The sequence below is a fragment of the Protopterus annectens genome, chromosome 11.part0 (assembly GCF_019279795.1).
Source record: "Protopterus annectens isolate FY-2018-M chromosome 11.part0, PAN1.0, whole genome shotgun sequence".
Taxonomy (NCBI): Eukaryota; Metazoa; Chordata; order Ceratodontiformes; family Protopteridae; genus Protopterus; species Protopterus annectens.
The window spans coordinates 1,223,196,656-1,223,222,871 of NC_056745.1; the positions used below are offsets into that span (position 1 = coordinate 1,223,196,656).

At 40.9% G+C, this 26,216-nt stretch overlaps 1 protein-coding gene across 3 annotated transcripts in view; it reads left to right on the top strand.

Moving 5' to 3' along the window:
- The window catches only part of MAPK8IP2 (mitogen-activated protein kinase 8 interacting protein 2), a 788,562-nt gene that overhangs the window by 696,229 nt on the left and 66,117 nt on the right, over positions 1-26,216 (top strand). For 2 of the 3 annotated variants that reach the window (XM_044088602.1, XM_044088604.1), the window contains one exon: positions 12,320-12,432. In XM_044088602.1, the coding sequence (XP_043944537.1) occupies positions 12,320-12,432 (113 nt within the window). The remainder of the gene's footprint in view (positions 1-12,319; positions 12,433-26,216) is intronic. The other variant, XM_044088603.1, reaches the window with a different exon arrangement.

Sequence of the window (26,216 nt, forward strand, 5' to 3'; positions counted from 1 at the left end):
CTCCGTTTCTTATTCTACAGTCTAATAGAAGTAATCTGCCTAGTTTTCCCCTGTAATATCCAAAATCTCAACATCTGCATTGCTTTCCAAGAATGCTATACCTGAATCTTTATCCATTCTCATTGTTCACAAAACTTTCCATCCTTATAACTGTTAAAACTGTTCCCTTTGTTTTTCATTAACACTTCTGATGTCTGACAAAGATATGTAATACCTGTGTTTATCTTCTTTCACCATTCTAGTACTGCAAATCTTTAATTTGCTATACTGTCAACATACAAGGATGTTCCTGAAAAACGATTCCTTTCCTTTTTTGAATTCTGCTGGTCTGCTGACTTCTTTTTCATTTTCCTATGACTGACATGGCCTCCTGCTCTAAGGTAAACAGCATACGCTTCCCCTTCTTCACTTTAATTTTGCAATGGCTGAAATATGTTTTCCTATACAATCCCTTTCTTAGTTTTTTCATGCTGCCCCCTAAGTTGCTATCTTCACCTTCATTTCCTTTTCTTCAGCAGGACCCCTATATCTCCGTCTTGCTCTTCCTCACTTACTTCCTAATCTGTAGTCTTATCACAATCTACATTCTCTGTTAAACTGTTTTCAAACTGTGTTTCTCTCTCATTATTTTCTCTCACTTCCACACAATCCATTTACCAGAACCCCACTTTACTATACTTGGTGCACATAATTACATTTTTGCAACATGCCTGTTTTCAAGTTGCATCTTTCTTATTACATTTATTAATTAAATGATTATCTTAACCACAAAACATGTAAGAGCATAGTAATGAATATTTTACCTTACTCCAACTATAGATTTAAAACAAAGAGGTCACAAACATGGCCACTGGGGAGTAAAATAAACGTTTAATGAAACAAAATAAGTGTAATTAACTCTTTTGTGTTTCACCTGGACACTTCATCAGACATATGCAAAGACCACAGCCAACCAAATTCAAATACTTTTCTGTAAAAACATCATCATCAACGAAGCCAATCACAGCAGTGCAATAATTAAAAATGTTAATTCATCTAAAACAGAGAATCTAACTGCAGTCTGTAAAACAAGAAATGTATATATATATATATATATATATATATATATATATATGTTCATAGGTAAGTACTAGGCTATGTGCCCAAGGGCATTTATAAGCCTAGCCAGAATGTGTTGGCTTTTGCCATCCCCTTAGATTAGTTCCCTGTGCCTCTGTCCAGCAGAGCCATTAGTTCCCTGCGCCACTGTCCAGCAGAGCCACTGCATTGATCCCCGGGGTAAAATTTTCTGTTTCCCATCCGTCAATGTTTATTTTGAAGAGTGTTAGTGAGGGGCTCTGCCTGCTATATATTGGAATCCTGTTCCAAAGCATGGGGAGTCTCTGGGACAGGAATCTATCCCTCCAGCATGTCCTATTTATCATTGTGGTGAGGTTTATATCTCTTGAGCATATATATATATATATATATATATATATATATACACACACACACACACACACACACACACACACACACACGCACGCACACACACACACACACACACACACACATATACTGCACTTAAAAAACAAAAACTAAAAAAATGTACACAACTTATCTATTTCATATATTAATCAAAGCAAGCAGTGACTGTTACAAATATCTAATATTCATTGCAGTTATTAAAGCCTGTAATGCTCTGAGTAGTCAATAGATGGCAGCAAATCTCCATTGAAATAACAGTATTACCTAAAAACAACATTCATTATTATTGTATAAACTACATAAAAACCTAACAATAAATTTCAAATCCATTTTGCACTTTTCTGTGTAATTCTTGAGGTTACCCAACCACATATTGGTATTAAGTTCTATAACTATATCCAAACAAACAGCAGCAGGGTCACCACAACTTCTTCTTTCAGCTTTTCCCGGTTAGGGGTCGCCACAGCGGATCACCTGCCCGCTCATGATTGGCAGTGGAGTTTGACAGTTGCCAGCCCGGCGTCCAACCTTCCACAGAAGGCACACACATGCACGCACTCACACCTAGGGCCAATTTAGAGTGTCCAATCCACCTACTGATGTGGGGGGAAACCGGAGCACCTGGAGGAAACCCACGCAACCACAGGGAGGACATGCAGACTCTGCACAGAAGGCACCCCAGCTGAGGATCGAACCAGAGGTCACTCGACAAAAAGCATAAAATAATTTATTAGTAACAGGATAAGCACTTTCAGTACAGCTGTACTCAATTCACGCTTATGTGAAGTACGGTAGTCACAGTAAGTCCGTTCCGTTAGCGTATGCATTTCTATCAAAGAAATCCTTTAAATGCTACAATTACCTGTGGCATTGTGTATTCCATCTGTTATCAGAAGAGAATCTACAAGTGGCTGTGAGATTTGTTTTGTGCGACTTTGAAATTGCGTCTTTGAAAAGTATTCGGGCAAATATCCCCAATGCAAAGCAAAATGCAAGGGTTGTCTCTTCCATTTCTCGCAAAATATTTGGAGAAAGATTCAAATGTTAGGGTTGACACGTCTCTATAACACATCAAACACATTTCAAATGGCAGTTAAAACTCTAGTTGGCCTTTCATTTCTAACAGAGGAAGAAGTACAATCTATATTTGGTGAACTAAAACAGGGCTTTCCAGAGGAAGGGCTAGATGTTTTAAAATACTTTTCGGACTGGTATGTGTATGGCAGAGCACAGAAGTTCAACACTAGGAATACATCTACAATATGTTTCCCACCATTGTTTCCGATCACATTCTGGAATATCAGTGAACTAAATGATTTGTGTTTACCACGCATGCAAAATACAGCAGAGACGTGGCATAGGAGACTGAAGTGTCTCGTTGGCGAGAGGGGTACAAATCTTTACACATTAATGTCCAGCCTAACCTGCAAGCAAAACAGGGTAGACAAGCTAAGGATCAGGTATTCCACCGGTTATGTTCCGTCCCCTAAAAAGAGGAAACTCATAGAGACATAACAGATTTCAGAATGTATTAGCTAACAGACAGGACTATACGGCCATTGAATTTGTGAAAGCAGTTTCTAGACTTCTTAAACTGTAGAATCAGTTTTCATTACATGACACTATTATTGGAAGATGACTGCAAATTTAATTTAGCACTGTCAGGAAAGGTGTTTAACATGTAGATGTTATTTACTTGGTTTAATGTGCAGTCGACATTCTGTAATGTCGGTTATGTGGAGTTTCGTATATGTGGATTGTCGTTCTGGTCTCGTAGTTTTAAATGTCGATCTTGTGAAGTGTTGAGCTTGTAAGGTAGATCCGCTTGGCTCAGACTGTGTCAATTTGTGGACCCCTTCAAGGCGTCTTTCACAAATGCTCCCTTCGATGGTTCTTCTCTTTTTGGGAAGACAGTACGTGACACTCCGGTCCAGAGCGAAAAGAATGGGAGGACTTTGTCATGCAACTGGATGTGCTTCCCTAGCCCTCAAAGATCCTTTTCTAGGAATCAGAGAGGGCAAAAGAAGATGTAGTTCCAAAAATCACAGTTTTCCCGGGACTCTCAGGGCAACTCGTCCCCTAGAGGCAGAGGGGGACAGGACAGATGCTGTCCCAGAAGCAGAGGGGGCAGAAGAACTTTGGGTCTAGGGAAACCTACTCGGACAGGCCCACAGAGCAGCCCTAAGGGGTTGCCCGACTGTCCTACTCTAGAGACAGTCGGGGGAAGATTATCAGTGCACCCAATGGCTTTGGAGTCCATAACTGCAGATCATTGGGTGCTTCAAATTATATCCAGAGGCTACCCCATCCAGTTTGTCTCCCCTCCCATTCAACCAAAGTGCTTCCCAGATGCCCCACCCCCTCAAAGGGAGGTGGCAGTGCTAGAGATTTCCAAGCTGCTTTGCAAAGGAGCCATCAAACTGGTTCCCCCCAGATCAGTCTGGATCAGGTGTTTACTCCAGGTTCTTTTTAGTGCCAAAAAAGACGGGGGACCTCAGGCCCATCTTGGACCTGTCAAACTTGAACCTGGCTGTAGCCAAGCAGAAATTCTGGATGGTCACCCTATAGTCCATTCTACCTTATCTTCAAGAATGTGACTGGATGTGCTCGATAGACCTCCAGGATGCTTGCTACCACATCAAGATTCGCAGAAGCTCCAGGAGATTCCTTCACTTCCGGCCGGCAGCCAATCATTTCTAGTTCAGAGACCTACCCTTCAGTCTCACAACAGCCCCCAGGGTGTTTACCAAGGTAATGGCAGTCATAGTGGCTCACCTGAGGCCTCAGGGAATTCAGGTATTCTCTTACCTAGACAATTGGCTCCTCGCTGCTTTCACCAAGCGTCTTCTTTACATAGCCAGAGACTCCTTCCTTCATCTTGCAGACCAGCTAAAGATCACTATCAGTGTGTCCAAGTCCCTCTTGGACCCAGTACAGATCTTGGACTTTATCAGGGCATGGCTGGACACCCTTCAATTGAAAGTCTTCTTAACTCCAGACAGGGTCCAGAGCCTATGGGCCTATATATCAGTGGTTCTTGGCCCCAGGCTACCAAAGGCAGGCGACGCTCTCCGAGCCCTAGGTTCTATGGCTGCAGCAATCTCGATCCTCCCCTGTGTGTGTCTTTACATGCGGGTTCTTCAGTGGACTCCGGCCGTACAGTGGTCTTGGCCAGATCTCCCCATGGAATATCCAGTTCAAGTCAGCAAAGCCTGCAGGGCGCTGCTTCTCTGGTGGTTCCAATCGCGGGGACACCCATTTGTGTCACCCACAGCCCAAGCCACAGTGACCACGGATGCCGCCCAGCTCAGGTGGGGGAGACATTGTCTGGGGAGGACGGTCCAAGGCACGTGGTCCCAGATGGAGACCAGATTGCATATTAATGTCCTGGAGATGAGAGCAGTGCTTTTAGCGTTGCAAGCCTTTCACACTGTCCTTCCTCTGGGGACTATTGCAATTCAATCAGACAACATGTCGGTTGTCTGGTACATCAACAAGCAGGGAGGAACCAGATCTTACCTTGTGTCGCGAGGCCATGAGAGTGTGGGAGTGGGCAATCTCCACCAGTCCATTTCTGATTGCAATGCACATCCCTGGATGCTCCAACATTTTAGCAGACAGACTGAGTCGGGCTATTCTAATGCCATATGAGTGGTCTCTGAAACAATCGATAGCGGAGGAGATCTTCCTTGCGTGGGGTCAGCCTTGTTGCGATCTCTTCGCATCTCCTTCCAACGCGAAGTGCAGCAAGTTCTTTGCTCTGATCCCCTCACCAGAGGATCCTCCCAGAGATGCTCAAGTCCATGCTTGGCCTCCCAGGTTACTGTATGCTTATCTCCCGTTACCTCTCATTCCGAAGTTTCTTCAGAAAGCTTGCTGAGCGGGGTGCAAAGTGATCCTCATTGCCCCATTCTGGCCTCGTCAGGTGTGGTTCCCCTTCCTCTGGTCTCATGTTCTAGCTCCTCCTTGGATTCTGGATCCCTGCCCATATCTAATTTCCCATCCCTCAGGCATTTGCTTGCCCAACCTGGACAGCCTCAAGCTGATGGCTTGGTTGCTCCAGTTCCCTTGATTGCCAGGACTCCCAGTCTTTCATCTTCAGTAAAAACTATTCTGGTGGTGTCCCGTAAAGCCTCCACTAGGAAGATTTACTGCAATAAATGGAAATGATTCTCTATTTAGGCTTCTCAGAGGAACCTGGATCCCTTTACAGCCCCTGTTCCTGCAGTGTTGGATTTCTTAGCCAATATTTTTCAACAAGGGGCTAGTTCCTCCATGGTGAAAGTGCAACTGGCAGCTATCTCGAATTTCCACGTCGGGAAAAACATGAATGCCCTGGCCTCTTCTAGACTGTGTAAGACTTTTCTTAAAGGCACCTTTCTTTTGCATCCTGCAATTAATGACTCTGTTCCTCCTTGGGATCTTGCTTTGGTTCTGCAGGCTTTAGTTGCTCCCCCCTTTGAACCTGCAGCATCAGTAGATTTGAAGTTCCTATCCTAGAAGACAGCCTTCTTAGTGGCCATTATGTCAGCTAAGAGGGTTTCTGAGATTCAAGCTTTGTCTGCCGTGCCCCCTTACTTGATCTTCTATAAGGACAGGGTTTCTCTCCACATGGACCCTTCCTTCTTACCAAAAATAGCTTCCGAGTCAAACATTAATCAAACAATTAACCTGCCTGTTTTCTTTCCAAATTTTCAGAACAAGAGTGAATATAAGCTTCATTTGCTAGATGTTCATAGACAGCTTCATGTTTATTTACACAGAACAAAGCCGTTCCGTAAGTCTGACCAGTTATTTGTATCCTTTCTAAACCCTTTCTGGGCAAAGCCATTTCCAAGGTTTCCATAGCTAGATGGATTACACAATGTATTTTGCAAATTTATAAAAACAAAGGTCTGTCCCCGCCTGGTCCTGTTAAATCTCATTCTACCAGATCTATGGTGACTTCTGCTGCATTTTGGTCTAGGGTTCCACTGGATGATGTTTGTGTGACAGCAACTTGGGCATGGTCACATACCTTCATTTCTTATTATAAATTGGATTTGATCTTCAGAGGGAGAGTATCCTTCGGCTCTGCAGTGCTCAGGAATATCCTTCCATGAGGGCCTCCCAGGATTGGAGTAGCTGAGGACTCTGTCCCACAGGTTGCAGATAAAATGAAGTTGACTACTTCAGATAAAGAAGTTATGTACTCACCATAACGTTCCATCTGAGTAGATACACTTCATTTTTCTGCAACCATCATACCCTCCTTCCCCCGAACCTGTTCAGGTTTATTATATAGTTGAGTTGCTAATTGGTTGAGTAGTGGCAAACTCGATCTGAGGGAAGGTAGGAGATAGTAATGGGTTATGAGTAAGGGGGAGGAGCTTGGAGCTCAGAGCAGATGCTTGAAAAGTTGCCGGCTCGGATCCAGTACGGATCAGAATACCCACAGGTTGCAGAAAAATGAAGTGTAACTACTCAGAAGGAATGTTATGGTGAGTACATAACTTCTTTTTTTATTGCATGTGGGATAACTGCACATAGTTCTGTATTAAAGAAGCAGAAATATATACAAGTGTATGAAGAAACGTCAGTGACTTATACATAATCACTGCTAATGTAATTTCTGTGTGTGCACTGGCAATAATACTCTTATAGTATTTTCACTTTTCTACATAGTTGTATAACTATGGAGTTGTTATATTTAAGTAAGGGGTTTTTTTGGACTGCATTATTTTCAATTATTTTTAATTAATTTAAAAGGTCAGTGAAACAGGCTTTTAGCCATTTTGACTGAGTAAATTGGATTTCAGTGAAATGGTCATTCAGTGAATTGCTATAACCTCCCAAATGTCATACCTATTAATTATGTTGTCCTTTTTTGAAGAAATCTTCACAGTTGTGCATGTAACTTAAGCAGTAATTCTTTTTTTTTTAAATGTATCCCCCAAAACTATGCTTTTTGGACTTCCAGAGAAAATTCACCAAGCAGTGCAAGCACCCAACTCTTTAACTATCTTTGACCTACACAACTATTCAATAGAAATAACCTCTACCTTCAAATAATTAGGACTGTGGCTCGAACAGTCACTAAACTTCCATTTCCATGTAGACTGACAGCCAAAATAAACTCCCTCCTCTTCTGGGCCAAAAAGATCACTCCTTTTCTATCCCAACCAGCCAGAGTAGCCACTGGCAAATGAACACTCCTTTCTCAACTTGAACATGGCCTCCCAGTTTTTGATTCTGCCTCCAAAAAAAACATTGTCATACTCCAGACTACCTCTAACAGCGTCTGCCAATTCATTACAAACTTAACTCTCTGAGCATCACTGTATCACCCTAGAAAAAGCCAAATGGCTACCCATAAAACTAAGATCTAAGCTACTTTTAGGATTCCAACTCTACAAAACTACTCTAATTACAAATATATACTCCCCTTGCAGCTAGAATTCACAAAAAAGACCTCCTCATACAGCCTGAGACACTACTTACAGGCCACACCATTACCTATAGAACCAAACTCCACAGCAACATGCATGCTTTCTCTTCCCAGGCACCTACTCATTGGCAAGGTCTCCCATCAACATTAAGGAAATCAACATTCATTCCAAGTTCAAAATGCAGTTCAAAAAACATTTTTTCATCCAAGCCAAATGTTCCTAATTCAACATGAGACATATCACCTGACCTATCTCCTTTCTGAGTTTTTCCTCCCTCTCTCAAGATTCACTGAAGATTGACCTACTTCAGAAACTATATACTATGTTACACTCTGCTTGATTGTACATTGCACTGTGCATGTTTACTGGAATGCATATACACAGTTTTTTATGTAATTATTCTGAAATATTCAGTTATTGCTTACATTTCTGTATTTTTTGTTTTGGAAATGTTTTGTATTTCACCTGGGCTGAGCCTAAAATTGATCAATATTGACCAATGCACTACCCTGGTAAACAAACAGAAAGAATTAAATAAATAAATTAACCCCTTGTTGACCAGGTTAGTTCCACTAGACTAATAGCCTCTTTTCAGGGGAGACCCGATGTGGTATTTATACAACTAGGGGAAATTTGGCCAGGGCATTGGAGAACTTCCCCAAATGTTTTTAAAGAGGTGCCATGGAATCTTTTACATCCACCTGAGCTACCACCAACTCAAGCAGACATGACCTTGATTTAACATCTCATCTGAGTTAATGTCTGAAGTAAATTTAAAAGGGTGGGTTGTCATTATGGTTAAGGTGTTTACATGAGCGACACAAGGTGCAGGGTTTGAAATTGGGTAGGCCTAAAATGGCCTGCAAGGGCGGATAGTCTAGTATTTACCTTTGAAGGACAGCATAATAAGGAGTACAACACCTCTACCTGGTATGGGAATAGAACCCACATCCTTCTGCACCACAAGTGAGTGCACTACCTGTTGCACCACTGACACTGGTAGTTTAGTCTTATATTTTAGTCTTACCTCTCAACTATCTCCAATTTGTTTAGGGATGCCCCTGATTTTGACTAAAAGTTTAGCTCTAGCCCTCTTAATCCTTCCTAAAACTAGTGACTTTTGGAGAACAGTTGGTGAGTTATATTTTAATAAATAATTACAACAAATAGTTATAGACTTATTTTACTTCAGAAAATGTATATTAATTTACATACTGTTATTCCATCAATGTCTCAAGTTAATTGTACTAATATTTTGAAAGTGTTTCTGATTGTCCCTGGTTATCTGTCCTTTCAGTATTGTTGCATACATCTATTTCTTAACTTTCTGAATGTCTGTAGCAAACTGAGGTCTCTCTCCATCAGCTTCCTCCAGACTTTTATTATCCTCTGCTTCCCTCTGTTAGACTTTGTTGATATTGCATCTTGTTTCATCCTGTAAACATTTTTTTCACTGCCTCTGTCCATGAAGGTGCACTTGTCTTACTTGGCTCTTTTTCTGCCATCATCTCCTTTAGGCATACCTCTCAACCTCATAGAGCAAGAAATCTGGACAAAGCCATAAATAAAAGTAGGACAAAGACCCCAAAATAAGAACAATTTTTAAATATTGCCCTTACAAACTTAGAAAGCTGATAGAACAACATGTTTTGCATTAACATGAATTTTCTGGGGGGCATGAAGTCTGAAACTCAATTGTCTGTCATTATTTTCTAACTTCAGTATTTAATGATTTGCCAGAAAACCACAATTTTATGAAAAACAGACCAAAATTGAGGAAAAATCTCGACATTCTGCAAAAATATGTACAGTTGAGAGGTATGCCTTTAGGGTTTATGTATCAAGTCCACCATGCAATTACCCACCACCTTGGACTGCACCTTCTCATCTGCATTGTCTACAAGCTTACAAGCTGTATACACTTCTTTGTAGTCTTATCTCCCACTTCAACTCTGCATCATGATGTCCTCTGACATGGCTTGTTCCTTCTCCATTCTCTCACAGGAAGGAGACCACATTTCCCCTAGTCAGTAGGCATACCAGGGTCTCCCATAAAAAGATGTCACTGGCCTAGTGAGAGTATGGAGAAGAAACATTGTCATAATACCTCAGAATGGTTCCTCATCTCTCCATTCAGTACACTGAGAGTATGGAGAAGAAACATTGTCGTAATACCTCAGAATGGTTCCTTGTCTCTCCATTCAGTACACTGAGAGTATGGAGAAGAAACATTGTCATAATACCTCAGAATGGTTCCTCGTCTCTCCATTCAGTACACTGAGAGTATGGAGAAGAAACATTGTCGTAATACCTCAGAATGGTTCCTCATCTCTCCATTCAGTACACTGAGAGTATGGAGAAGAAACATTGTCGTAATACCTCAGAATGGTTCCTCATCTCTCCATTCAGTACACTGAGAGTATAGAAGAAACATTGTCATAATACCTCAGAATGGTTCCTCATCTCTCCATTCAGTACACTGAGAGTATGGAGAAGAAACATTGTCGTAATACCTCAGAATGGTTCCTCATCTCTCCATTCAGTACACTGAGAGTATAGAGAAGAAACATTGTCATAATACCTCAGAATGGTTCCTCATCTCTCCATTCAGTACACTGAGAGTATGGAGAAGAAACATTGTCGTAATACCTCAGAATGGTTCCTCATCTCTCCATTCAGTACACTGAGAGTATGGAGAAGAAACATTGTCGTAATACCTCAGAATGGTTCCTCATCTCTCCATTCAGTACACTGAGAGTATGATGAAGAAACATAGAATGGTTCCTCATCTCTCCATTCAGTACACTGAGAGTATGATGAAGAAACATTATCGTAATACCGCAGAATGGTTCCTCATCTCTCCATTCAGTACACTGAGAGTATAGAGAAGAAACATTGTCATAATACCTCAGAATGGTTCCCGAAGGATGACAATTCTTTAACATTGCAGGGTACGTGACCTTCAGTCTTGATTCCATTATCCCAGGTATCAACTAGGTTGAATATCTTGCTTTTAATGAAGGAAACCTGTTTCCAAGAAAAGCTTTACCAATACTATTGTGTCATAGAAAATTTGTGTAAATAACTTTTTTGCAGAAGAATTCAATCACAGCTGTCACTTTTGCTGTAACTGCATCAGATCCATTACCCTGTGAAGGACAGTTGCTCTGGATACAACAGGGCATGCCCCTACCCTTTCCAGAGGTATTGGATGCTCACACTTCTCTTGCACTAAATATATTATGGGTGTGGAAAGACTGCATTGTAGGTGGTTTACATTTTATATGAGCTGTGAATTTTTACATTTATTGTCTATCCTCCACTTTTCATTCCAGGCTGGAAAAGCTTAATTTTACCTGAAAATGGCATATCTGTATGTATTGGTAAACAGAAGACACAGTGCTTCTTATGGTGTCAGACTGTTCTTCCCCTAACATTCAATGCCTCATATTGTAATGGTGGTTCAATGAGAAATGTTTTGCCTTACTCCATTCTGGGTCTGTGATTCAGTCCTGATATTTATTTCCTTTCTGTCTGCAGTCCCTGCCAGTTTTCTACAACTATTGCAGTTTCCTCTTGTCTTCCAAAAGCACACTGGCTGACTGGCAACTTTAATTGTCTATGTGTAATATAATTACCAGTCTATTGTGGCATGGATCTTTCCTGAAAAGGTTCCACAACAGATCAAGTTTACATATTTTGTTAACAGACAAGTAAAAACATTTATTGAATCCAGTTGTATGCTCGTAGCCACTCAGTAATTTTGATAGACAAGAACTGCCACGTTATCATGCTCTTAGCAAAGTTCTAGTTTGCATTAGCATTTCTAGAAAAGGTCACGTGTATACTCTGTCATAATGTATTAAACTAATAACTTGCTGAACTAGTGATCACATTCTGATATCAGTAGAACATTTCCAAGTTTTAACAGTGTTTTGAGAAGTTTCAACAACAGCAGCACTGTGTTTTTTAGAAGTCTAACATGCCTTGGAGCTATACTAAATATAATTTAGCGTGGTTGGTCTTCATGTTTTCATAGCTGCTGCATGTTACTGTTTGTAGTAGTTAGTCTTGCTCCCTTGCTAGAAGCAAAGCTTTCTGACTCCTCATCCATTGTCCCAATAAAACACAGCAGACTGCACTGAAACATTAAACCACTGGCTACAAGGTTCTAAGTTGCTATGGAGTGGCCAAGACAGTGAGATCACATTCTGACCAATCTTGTCATTCTTACCTAGCAGTCACTAACTGCTTACGTAAGAGTGATGACATAGTCTCACATGCTCACAGTCAGTAAGATGGCATTACACTCTAGCGTTGTATGTTTCGTCATGGCTAGTTGCATTGCAATTTGACTTAATAAATGTATGCTAGAAAGTCCTAATAGAACTTTATATTGATGTGTCTTGTCTTTTCTGTTTTAGCAGGACTGAAGAGGAAGCCTGGTTGGGTGGAGAAGTTCAATGTACAGTTTCTGGGATCCGTGGAAGTGCCCAGCCATCAAGGAAACAGTATCCTCTGTGCTGCCATGCAGAAAGTAAGCATTTGCACCACTAGTCTTCTAAAAGATACCATTGAAACACTGTGGGTTTTAAACAAAGCACTATTCATGCTTCCTGCAAGTCTCTGCCTGGTATAGCCATGTGTATTGCACTAAGGTCATTATAACTTTAAGTAAGGTACCACTGGTGATTATAACTTTTAAATAACATACAACTTTCTCTATTTATGTAGTAAACTGCTTCAGTGTTTGTTATTCTGATATACAAGTATTTCTTATTATTACACATACCAGCTAATGCTATGCACAGTCTAAATCAAGCTGATTTTACAAAGAAAAGTGCCGCTAATTGTACTCATAACCCCACCAATAGAACAGAAACATATGCAGCAAAAACTAAATATATTAGTCAGTAACTAACTATTATGCTAGTACAACTGAAATGCTTATGGCATACTGCGAAGTCACTGGCAACTAACCTCCAAACCAAAGGGTAAAAAGGACACACAGACAAACCATTCAGTAAAAAACATCAAGAAAAAATCAGCAAAGCTAGAGTTTTCACTGTGTGATACCTTAAACCGTCTGTAATGGAGGCCCATGGGATACATGCAAATGACTCCTTAAGGATATCAAGTGTTTCAGCTACATAACCTCTAATCGAGTTGCTGGCTACTGAGACTTGTCTGCATATATCAACTGGACACAAGCTGATTTAAGTATATTTTCTCTGCACTTATTTAAGATTTGAGTCAGTAAATATTGTGTGTCTTTGATTCATTAAATATTGTGTCTCTGTCTCTCTGCAGTTATCTGAGCTCACTGAAAATTGTTAGACTGCTTTGAAATTCATTTGTTAGTGCTACTTAGCATGGGGGTTTCTACTAGCATTAAAATCTGTGTTGGTTACATTTCTAGTAATCATTTTAAATCGAGTTGCTGGCTACTGAGACTTGTCTGCATATATCAACTGGACACAAGCTGATTTAAGTATATTTTCTCTGCACTTATTTAAGATTTGAGTCAGTAAATATTGTGTGTCTTTGATTCACTAAATACTGTGTCTCTGTCTCTCTGCAGTTATCTGAGCTCACTGAAAGTTGTTAGACTGCTTTGAAATTCATTTGTTAGTGCTACATAGCTTGGGGGTTTCTGCTAGCATTAAAATCTGTGTTGGTTACATTTCTAGTAATCATTTTAAATCAAGTTGCTGACTACTGAGACTTGTCTGCATATATCAACTGGACACAAGCTGATTTAAGCATATTTTCTCTGCACTTATTTAAGATTTGAGTCAGTAAATATTGTGTGTCTTTGATTCACTAAATATTGTGTCTCTGTCTCTCTGCAGTTAGTTCCCCACCCCCATTCCTGTTCTAGTAGTGGTGTTAAATCTTGGTGGCTTTGGAATTGCCCGCCCCTGCTGTAAATCTCTTTTTGCACACTCCTCCTGGACCCATCTCATTTGCTCACTCAACTGAGTACAGTGAGATCATATATAGAATTTGGATACTCCTACCAGTCCCATCTCCTATGCGGTGTACAGAGAGAGCACTTGGGAAGGGCATTTCCCTATTGTATCTTAATCTGCTCTGTTTCCTCTGTCTCAAAAAAAAAAAAATTGCACTTCATCTGTCTTACTGTATTTGTGTTTCTTCCTACTTTATTACCTTATTTTGCTTTTGCCTCTTCTTAAAAGTACTCAATTGAATTTATTCTGCTGTCTTTATTACTGCTTGTTAGTAGCCTGATTAAATTGTAACTGTTATTCTTAGGCCCTTGGTTTAAGCACTTGGGCTTCAAACCAGTTGTTTTACATTAAGAAGGTTTGTGGTCTGCACTGTTGTGGCAGGATAGGTAGCGTACATCCTTCTAAGTTGGGAAATGCTGATTGAAGGCTCAGTGTCTGTTATTCTAAAAGTGTATTAGTTCTGGGTTATGAACTTGGGCTTCAGGCCAGTTATTTTACATTAAGAAGGTTTGTGGTCTGCACTCTTGTGGGAGGAGAGGCTAGATTCTGCCCTTCTGAGCTGGGAATTTCTGGTTAAAGGCTTATTGCGCATGCTTACTTGAACTGTTTCTTTCTGAAATCGGTATGCCTTGTTTGCTGTAGCATAGACTAGATTCAGGCCGGCTGGATCTAGCTTTGTTTGTATAACTTGTGCCCTGATACAGGCCATCTTTTTTGGAGAAGGTTTCTCTGTATCCTAGTGGAAGGACTGTGCAGTTAGTACTTGTCTGATTGAAGACTGCTGGAACAGGGCTCAGTTTTAAGCTTTTTAACTGGTTAATTGGGTAAAGTGTTGTTTTGATTGTATCTGCTCTATTTCCTGAAAAAAAAAAATATATACTTGTTTCCCGCCTTTCTGAACTAGTATAGTCCAGTTTTCAGGTTATTGCTGAATCCAGGGCTGTGTTACAAGTTACGGTGTTGCCATTACCTTACTTGGATAGAAGGAGGATTCTCTGTTCACCTGTGAGAGAGGGGAGCTTTGAGCAGCCTATCTGTCCCTGGAGGAGTGGTTTCAGCCCAGAAGTTAGTAGTTTATTGGCCATTTTGGGCTAATTTTTATCTCTTTCACTTCCCTGCTATAAAAACCTCATTTGCACAGTTTTTACACTTGTATTCCGCTCAGCAAGTGCCTTCCAGATGTTCTGCGGAGTCTACAGCAGCAGAGAGACAAAAGAGTGACTTTGGAGTGATTAAGTATCACTTTTCTGCTTTTCTTGCTGTCTTAACTAATTACACCTAAAACGCCAGTCTTTTTAGCGAATCTGTGATTTAAAAAGTGTGTTATTGTATACAACTCCGCACAGCTCCTCGTGGTGTCCTGCAGAGTGATACAGGCAGCAGAGAGACCCGAGAGAGACTTTTCCAGATTTAAGTATTTTTTTCTCTGTTTTTTTGCTCTGACTGCCTTTTCCCACCTAAAAAGCGGATTTCTAACTGATCTGTGCTTTAAAAAGTTTAAATTGCATTTGCCTTCTGCTTTTTACAGTTTTTGCACTTGTTTTATATCAATTTAAGTCGTTTTTGTATTATATAACTGTTGTAGGCTACACACTAAAGTGTGCTAGCCTGTTTATAGCATTTACAGTGTTTTCTGTGTGTTTTTCTGCTGTTTCCTGAAAAAAAAAAAATTCTCTTTTCCCACCTTTGCTGAACTAGATTAGTCCAGATTTCAGGTTTTGCTGATTTCCGGACTGTGGTATAGTTTCCTGTGTTGCCCATATCCTTACATGGATAGGAGGAAGCTTCTCTGTTCACCAGTGAGAGTGGGGAGCTTTGAGCAGCCTATCTGTCCCTGGAGGAGTGGTCTCAGCCCTGAAACTAGTAGCTTATTGGCCGTTTTGGGTCAATTCCTATCTCTTTCAGTTTCCCTGCTTTAAAACCCTCATTTGCATGGTTTTGCACCAGTATACAACTCTGCACAGCTCCTCGTGGTGTCCTGCAGAGTGATACAGGCAACAGAGAGACCCAAGAGAGACTTTTCCAGATTTAAGTATTTTTTCTCTGTTTTTTGCTCTGACTGCCTTTTCCCGCCTAAAAAGTGAATTTCTAACTGATCTGTGCTTTAAAAAGTTTAAATTGCATTTGCCTTCTGCTTTTTACAGTTTTTGCACTTGTTTTATATCAATTTAAGTTGTTTTTGTATTGTATAACTGTTGTAGGCTACACACTAAAGTGCACTACCCTGTTTATAGCATTTACAGTGTTTTCTATGTGTTTTTCTGCTGTTTCCTGAAAAAAACAAAACAAACAAAAAAAAATTATTCTCTTTTCCTGCCTTTGCTGAAATAGATTAGTCCAGATTTCAGGTTTTGCTGAATTCCGGACTGTGGTATAGTTTCCTGTGTTGCCCATATCCTTACTTGGATAGGAGGAAGCTTCTCTGTTCACCAGTGAGCGTGGGGAGCTTTGAGCAGCCTATCTGTCCCTGGAGGAGTGGTCTCAGCCCTGAAACTAGTAGATTATTGGCCGTTTTGTGTCAATTCCTATCTCTCTCAGTTTCCCTGCTTTAAAACCCGCATTTGCGTGGTTTTGCACGATTTTTCGCATAGAGCAGCATCGGGCAGCGCCGCTTAAACGGGTTTAAACTATTCCCGGCTCCACAAAGTCTGCTCTTCACTTTTTCCCTTAGAACTGTTCTAAATCCCAAAGTAAGCACTCTATTTTCATTCTAAAGCCCTGCAGTTGCTCGTATAAGTAATCTTATAAGTAAGCACTAATAAACTAAAGCACTACACCCTCTTATACTCCCTTTAAATACTTGGCTCCTTATTGGTCCTTTTTGATCAGTCAAAAAGTAGCTCCTTATATTATTCTGGCATGTCCAAAAGTCAGTTTCGGGTTTACTCTCCAGTCCAGCTGGTGAATCTGGGAATCTTGAGGCAATGTTACAACTGCCTTATGTACACAGACCACCCTCTCCTCCTCCCAACAAGCTCAAATATATGTGAGAGATGCAACTATATAGCCAAACTGGAGGCTGAGCTCTCTCAACCCAGTACTGGTGCAGTCAGTCAGGAGGAGAAGGTAACCACACACACCACAAATCCAGTCTCACATAGACCTATCGCAACAGCAAATCAAACACATAAACACACAAAAACATACTTGGAGGCTCTAAATAAAAATCTGCCCAAGCAGCAGAGACCTCCAAAGCAGACATCCAAGCAACTGCTACCCCACAACAATACCCACGTATCACATATTTCACAAAGTCAGTGTGCCACACAGTCACAGCCCTTAAGGCTAAACAACACACCTAATACACTTGTAATAGGTGACTCTATTGTCGGACACACTGACATCCCACTCACCAGGCTGAACAAGGAGAAGGTCACTGTAAGCTGCCTGTCGGGTGCCAGGATCTGCCACATAACACAAGCACTCAGGTCACTCCAAAGCAAGTACAAATATGACTCCGTCATTGTCCATGCTGGTGTGAATGACCTGAGACGTACCTCCCTGGACTACATGAAAAGAGACATAGAGGAGCTCTCTGATCATGTAGCCCAGGCCAGTATGACTCTGACCTTGAGTAGCATCTTACCCTCACCAAGAATGATGCCACAGTATAAAGACAAAATTATCAATTTTAACAATTGACTAAAGTATTGGTGTCATTCAAAGGGGATCCAGTGTCTGTCAGCCTGGGATGACATGCTCGACAAGCCACGTTGCTTCGCTAGGGACGGCTTGCACCTGTCACTCCTGGGTTTTCGAATATTGGCTAAGGCTCTTGCCACCCCCATAGTGCCTTTTTTAGGCAAGGTTCAAAAGACAAACCCACCTCCATAGACAACACAAGGAAAAAGAAACTAAGGGTAATGCTGCTCGATGCCAGAAGTCTAAACCTCAAGATGCATGCACTCGAGGCTCTCCTCAGTATGGAGAATATCGATATCTGTGCAGTAACAGAAACCTGGTTCAAGGTTCCCGAGTGCACCCCAGCACTACCAGGTTATACCTCATACCATGCTTTTCGGCCCCAAAACTCGGACCAAACCACAAAAGGAGGGGGGGGTATCCATATTCATCAAAAATACCCACACCCCAGGTTAGTGGCATTGCACGAAGCATCGGAGACATCCATGTGCAACTAACAGTGAGCAAAACTGACTTTCAGTTTGTAGCCTGCTACAGACCACCCTCCCAAACTCAGGAACCCCACTCAGCTTTCCTGAGAACACTGGAGAATATGAAGGTCTCTCCAAACACCATCATATTGGGTGACTTCAACTACCCAAACATAGACTGGGAGCACTACTCAAGCCCCAACACCCTTGCCCAATGGTTCCTAGAATTTATAAACTCAAATGCTATGGAACAACTGGTCACCACTCCCACAAGAGGGGAAAACATATTGGACCTGATCATCACCAACTTGGGGATTCTATGCTCCATACCAGAGGTATACCCCTCATTGGTAAGATCTATCCATAAATTAATCTCACTGGACATCCATATCCTGTCTCCACCCCCAGCCAAGGAAACCACGGTGAAGAGCTTCTCAAAAGCAAACTTCACACTTCTCAAAACCGAGGTGGAATCCGTCAAAGCCCCCAGACCAGTGGAAAATACGGCCCAAACCGCAGAATCCTTTACAAACGCATTCTATGGACACCTACAGGAATGCATAGATCGTGCTATCCCAAATAAAGACTCACTCCTCCAAAGTCAGAAGACCTGTCTGGTGGAGCCCAGCCATAAATAAGCTATACAACAGAAGGAGGAAGCTATTACATGATAGGGCAAAATCCCAAAAAGGGAAGGCATCTCTGATTAGTACTAGCAAGAAACTACGATCCCTCATAAATTATCTAAGGCCAGCTTCGAAAGAAAAATTGCACAAGATGCTAAAGATAATCACAAGGCCTTCTTTAGTTATGTCAGGAACCTGGGTGGCAACTCCCAGATATGCTAGTTGTTAGTGCAAAATGACAAAAAATAAACTGAACCCACAGACATTGCCAACATCCTGGCACACAGGTTCAGTGCAAACTCCCCCCCCCCCCAAAAGAGCAAATGTCTATCCCAACAGAGTGTAGCCTCCCTGACATCACAGATGCACAGGTGAGAGCTGCCCTCTCCAAAGCAAAAAACACAGCATCAGTGGGACTGGACGGTGTCCCAGGCTGCGTCTTACATGAGCTCCAAGAAGAACTGAACACTCACATAAAGCCACTGTTCAATCTTAGCCTTACTACAGGATATGTACACAAGGAATGGCATACAGCAACAGTAGTCCCACTCCACAAAGGTGGTGCCACAACGGACCCCGGAAACTATCGCCCTATAAGCCTGACTAGCCTGGTCTGCAAAGCTATGGAGCGTATCATCATGGAACTCATAAACAAAGACATTGGGAACCTCCAAACACTGGATCCTACCCAATTCAGCTTTGTTAAGGACAGATCTTGCCACTTGAACATGGTCGACTACTTTGAAACAGTCACCAAGGCCATAGATGAAGGAAGGTAGTCCACACAGCCTACCTAGACCTCGCAAAAGCCTTCAACACAATACCCCACTCGGGCATCATAAATAAGCTCACCAGCTTAAATATCAACCCCTATGTCACAAGATGGGTTGCAAACTGGCTCAGGGATAGAACCCACATGGTCAGAATTGCAGGTTCCACAAGGCTCAGTCCTGGGACCTCTCTTGTTCGGTATATATTTCTCTTTGGTACAGGCTAATGCGGGAGGATTATGGCTGACCAAGTTTGCAGATGACTGAAAACTGAGTGCCATAATCGACTTGCTGACTGACACAAGCATCCTCCAAAAGGGTCTCATAGAGATGGATAACTGGTGCCAGAGCCATGGCCTAAAGCTAAATGCCAAAAAGTGCATAGTCATCCCCTTTGGGAAAAACAAAGTGCCCACAAATTACCACATAGGTGGTAATCCATTAAGTACGGAAGAAGTAATTAGGGATTTGGGGACCCAAGTAGATAGCAATCTCTCCTTTGACAATCACATTGCCAAAGTGGTTAGAAAGACCTTCTATATAGCTCACCTTATCACGAAAGGATTCACATCTAGATCAAGAGAGGTCATTGTGCCCCTCTACGCATCACTCATCAGGCCCAAAATTGAATACAATGCCCCATTTGGGATGTACCTTACCCGACACCTGCAGCAACTGGAAAGACCCCAAAAGTACCACACCAAGAGGATCAAGGGACTCAAACAGATGCCCTACGCAGTTAGGCTAAAGAACCACCAGCTATACTCAGTTGCTTACCGCCTACTCAGAGGTGATCTGTGCCTGACGTATAAAGCCATGTCCAAACCAGAATTAATGGACATGCTCCACCTCAGGAAATCCAAATCCCTTAGAGCTACATGATCCAGGGACTTAAACCTCAGCACAGAAATAAATAGGACATGCTGGAGGGACAGATTCATATCCCAGAGGCTCCCCTCACTCTGGAACAAAATCCCAATCCATGTGAGGCAGAGCCCCTCAATGACCCTCTTCAAGAGAAATCTTGACGACTGGATGGGAGATCGTAGGTTTACCCCTGGGATCACTACTGTGTCCCTACTAGACAGAGGCACAGTAAACTTACCTTAAAAGGGCTATCTTCTGTGACCTCCTATACAGAGGCACAGTCAACTAATCTAAAAGGGTGATGAAAGCCAAACACACTCTGGCTAGGCTTATAAATGCTCTAGGGCACACAGGTATCAACCTATGAACCTATGAACCTATGTCCACTATTTTTTTTTTTAGTTTTTAAGTCTTTATGGTTAGATTCAGGCCAATAAAGCTAAACCCCAGTAGCTGTGGACATACATGTCTCAGCCTTTTTACTGACCTTGTCAGCACAAAACTTAAGTTTTGAGTTTGCAGTGGAAATAACACAGTAGTTTGATTATTACATTTCCAACAGAACTTCAAGGGTCCTAGAACACAATTGCACTTCGGAAACAAGTGCTATTACTGACTAATTGCCACAAGGATCTCTTCTAGGCCCTCTATAGTTTTATTTATTTTTAGGTAATATGTAAACTGTACAATGATACCCTGTTGGAGAAAGGGTTGTTAATGTTCAGGCATGGGTGACCCTTCATGGCAGTATGTTAAGTCACTGGCTACCATCTTATTTACATTCACTAAACGCAGGTGTTTAACAAGTATAAAATAATAAAAAAGTAAATAACAATGGGGAAAAAAATCACTAGTAGCAGAAGCAGCAGTTGCAAGGATTTGCCATTTTACTTTGCCCTAGTGAAATGCAGTAAAAAAGCCAAGTTTAGTGATTGTAGAAAAAAAGGATAATGCAATTATTTGTGTGAGTATGTGAGAGAGAGAGAGAGAGAGAAATGCTTACCACTTCACTTATTTGCTCAAGAATTCTGGACAAAGCCAACAGTAATGGGGGGACAAAGATGTAAAATTGTCGACAACTTTAAATACAGCTCTAATTCACTTTAAAAGTAAATAGAGCAAGATGTTTTCATCGACATGCATTTCCTGACTGATAAGAAGAATGAAATAATGTCTAGTTTTATTAACTGACTGTAATCCCCACTGATTTACCAGACAATTTAACATTTTTGAAAAACAGAACAAAAATCTGAAGCAAAATCAGGGATGTGCTGCAAAACTGGAATAGGTGTGTAATCATGTTTATGCATACATTTAAATGTGTATCTTAATAAGCAATTTGAGAAATAATCCATATTCCATCAACAATTGCATTTGCTACAGCAACTTTGTAACATTCGGTGGAGGAACTATTTTACATCAAAAAATGTCAAAAGTATTTACTAATAAAAATACAAAATAATTTAATAGAAAGCCCATTATCTAAGTACAATAATGTCCTCCAAACTTGGCATTGCAGGGAAATAATATATACCTTCCAGGGGTGATCAGGCCTTCCCCCTGTGGCATTGGGCCTCAGAACACTCCTCAGTAGTTCATTATTTGCCTGCAATGTCCACCCAGTCAGGCATCACTACCTGCATAAAACAATCTACCTCAGGACCTGCCAACCCTCATTTGCATTCTATATACTGATTACATTGCTATAAAAATGATTCAGAAAACATTACATTCTCTTACTAAAACTCAATCTGAAAACTGCTGACAAATCAATATTAATGTTAACACTAAAAAGGCCACCATAATGATGCTTGGAACAACACATAAATTAAAAAAATTAATAGTTTAACTATTAACTGACCCCAGTGAAACCCCTATACTATTTAGTAATCCACAGCGTTACTTGGGTATATTACTTGTAAGCATCTTTGATGTTATTTCCACACATCAATTAATGTTTTCAAAGTTCAACTGAAAGTGATATAAAAAGCCTCACATTTATTAACTTCAAAAGCAAGAAAAAATATTGCCATTAATGCTCTCCAATGGAATACATTCATTTGACTGAGCTAACATTGCTCGATCGGGTATAACACCGAGTGTTATTTACCAAATTTCTCCTTGCCGAATGGTCGGAATGTCGTACAAAACACTGAATACAACATGTCCGACAGCTCTACCACCTAAACAAGTGCTACCATGGGTCAAAAAGGAGGGATGTTTTGCAATTTGCAACAATTGCATTTGCATTTATGAGGTTTTGCCGCACTGCTTTTGAATGTATTCTGATCGACCATCCACCAGCCAATCGAATGATGTATGCCCTCTCCAACCCAGATTAGATTATGAGCTAACAATGACTGTCTTTCTTTTCACTCAGAATACCAATATCATACAGATTTTAAGATTCCCTAATATCTCTCACCGTAAAGAATATCACTGGCATACAGCTCAAAGAAGTAAAATGATTGTATCAGCAAGAACCACTTTTTTGCTAAACAGCCTAATCTTTTAAGTATTTTGTCCCTATTACTTTTTGCCCCTTCAGATAAGCTCACTTTCAAATCAGCCTCTTACTCTGTCAAACATAACTCATAAACTGAACTTGTAAGATTTCCTTTTGCTCTGACCCTGTATTCTGCATCAGTGTACCTCATGCAACTGGTCAAATTGATAACCACATCACCTTTAAGAAAAGTTAAGACTTACACTGTTCAATAATAAAATATGCAAATGTTTTAAATACATCAGTTAACATGTATGCTTCTGCTGCTTTACTACTAATTTAAACCACATCTTCCATTTTTAATTTACCTCTTATGTTTATTATTAAATAAATCTTCTAAACATAGTTTATTTTGAGTATATAATGTATGTTTTTATATCTTCTTCTTTCGGCTGCTCCCATTAGGGGTCACCACAGTGGATCATCTGTTTCCATTTCTTCCTGTCCTCTGCATCTTGCTCTGTCACACCAACCACCTGCATGTCCTCTCTCACCACATCCATAAACCTTATCTTAGGCCTTCCTCTTTTCCTGTTACCTGGCAGCTTCATCCTTAGCATCTTTTTCCCAATATACTCTGCATCCCTCCTCAGCACATGTCCAAACCAATGTAAGCTTGCCTCTCTGGCTTTGTCTCCAAACCTTCCAACCTGGGCTGACCCTCTAATGTACTTATTCCTAATCCTGTCCACCCTCACCACACCCAGTGTAAATCTTAACATCTTTAACTCTGCCACATCCAGCTCTGACTCCTGCCTTTTTGTCAATGCCACTGTCTCCAACCCATATAACATAGCTGGTCTCACTACCCTCTTGTAGACCTTTCCTTTCACTCTTACTGGTACTCGTCTGTCGCAAATCACTCCTGACACTCTTCTCCACCCACTCCATCCTGCCTGTACTCTCTTCCATGCTCACCATTACTCTGAACTTTTGATCCCAAGTATTTAAACTCATCTACCTTCACCACCTCTACTCCCTACATACTCACCATTCCTCTATCCTCCCTCTCATTCACACACATATATTCTGTCTTAGTCCTGCTGACCTTCATTCCTCTTCTCTCTAGAGCATATCTCCACCTCTCTAGGTTCTCCTCCACCTGTTCCCTACTCTCACTACAGATCACAATGTCATCTGCAAACATCAAAATCCACGGGGACTCCTGTCTGATCTCATCTGTCAACCTGCCCATCACCATTGCAAATAAGAAAGGCTCAGAGCTGATCCTTGATGTAATCTCACCTTCACCTTAAACGCATCCGTCACTCCCACTGCAGACCTCACCGCTGTCACACTACCCTCATACATATCCTGTACCACTCTTACATACTTCTCTGACACTCCCGACTTCCTCATACAATGCCACAACTCCTTCTGACCTTCTCTGTACTTCTCCATCAGCACTCTCAGAGCAAACATCGCATCTGTAGTGCTCTTTCCTGGCATGAAACAATACTGCTGATCACTAATCATCAGCTCCCTTCTTAACCTATCTTCCATTACTCTTTCCCATAACTTCATGCATACATAAACATACAACATAATGTATGTTTGTATATAATTAACTTAAATGTACACCTAGTGTATAGGACATTCAGGGGCAAACACCTATGGTAGAATTCTCAGATAAACAAACTTTATAAAAGGAAGAGAAAATATAACGAGCTATATAAAAAATCAACCATTCAGAAGGTGGAATATAAGCAAGATAGCAGGGATATAAAATTCATAATTGTAAAGAGTAGGGTTGAATATGAATTGAAGGTAGCTAAATCTTCAAAGGATAAATGCAAGGCTTTCTTGAACTAACCGAACTCAAAGTGAATAGCCCCACTTATTTGGATACCATAGTCACTGAAAGTATCCTGAATAACCCTCACACCCAGGTGTTTGTCCTCTTGAATTTTTATAATACTGACATTGCTACCTTTTTGGACTAAATCCTGGAAGCTAATTTCAGAACTATAAATAGTAGCTCCATGGGCTTGGGCAATATACTGTGCCATCTTGTTGCTACCACAAAGTACAGATTGCTAGTTTCCGTCCTTAATATTTTAAAGTTTAATCTTTCCATAGGTATTTGTATATGTTCATAGTTATGTACTAGGATAGCTGTCCTTGCAGGCCATTTTAAGCCCAGCCAATTTCCCTTTTCAATGGTGTGAATTGAACCCTGTATCTTGTGTCTGTGAAGTAAACATCCTAATCATTATGCCAAACCCTAACCCAAATCTATTGTTTATAGGTATAAGTTTAGAGGTAAGTATTATGCTAGTTGCTGCTGTGGATCATTTTAAGCCTATCCAATTTCTCTTGGTGAGAATCAAACCCTGCACTTCCTGTCTGTGAGATAAACACCTTAAGCATTATGCCAACTCCAACCTCCAATTGTACTGTTAACTTTTAAGGAATAGTTCATAAGTAAGTCGGATAACTACCACTGTGAACCATGTCAAGCCTACTCAATTTCCTTCAAAGATTAGAGTTGAAACCTGTACCTTGTGTCTGTGAAGTAAAAACTTTAACCATTATACTAATAATCCATCTGTGAGGTTAAGACAATAGTAATACCAATTTCCTAACTAGGTAGGCCCACTGGATACACACAGTCCCTTTTCAGGGGCTACCCATAAGCAACGTCTGGTTAAGTCATTTGATCAAGGTCAAAGAGTAGGCAAATGAGGGGTGAAGGAATCAAACCCTGTACAACAGGAGCTACAGCTCACAACCTTAACCCTCAGTCTTCCTCACTGCCACTTGCCAGCTCATGAAACAGTGGTAGTGGTACCACTGCATAAAGGCAGTTTCATAACTGAGCCTAGAAGGTATCATCTTATTAGCCTCACTAGTATTATCAGTTAAGCTGTAGAATGGATTTTAGTCAGTATCATTAACAATGAAATTGAGAAACTTGCAAACACCAGATTGTGAGCAGTATTGCTTTGTGAAGGGTAGTTCCTGCTTGCTTACTTTATTTGGCTTTTCTAATGATATCACTGATGCCATTCATGGGATTAGGTCATTCTGGTCATGCCACTTATCTTGACCTTGATATGATTATCCATACAGGGATTGCTGATAAACTTATCAGCTTAAATATTACCCCCTTTATTACTTGATGGATTGTTACTTGGGTTTCTATTGAGAGTTGACATTTTCTCAACTGCTGAGTACTATTTTCTTTGGCATCTATTTCTCTGATGTGAAGACAGATGTCCAAAGTTTGTGGTTGAACTAGTTGGCAAAAGACTGTCAACTGAGTTCCATTATTGATTCCCACAGACTATTAATTCTCTAAGAAGAGCTAGTGAGCGCCTAATGTTCTTACCATGGCCTTAGGCTTAATTTGGGAAACAAGTCTTTCCACATAAATGGATCCCTGCTCAAAGTTGGTACAGTTCTTAGTGACCTAGGCACATCTGTCAACAATGAGCTGCCCTTTAATTAAGTATCAGGCGCATTAAG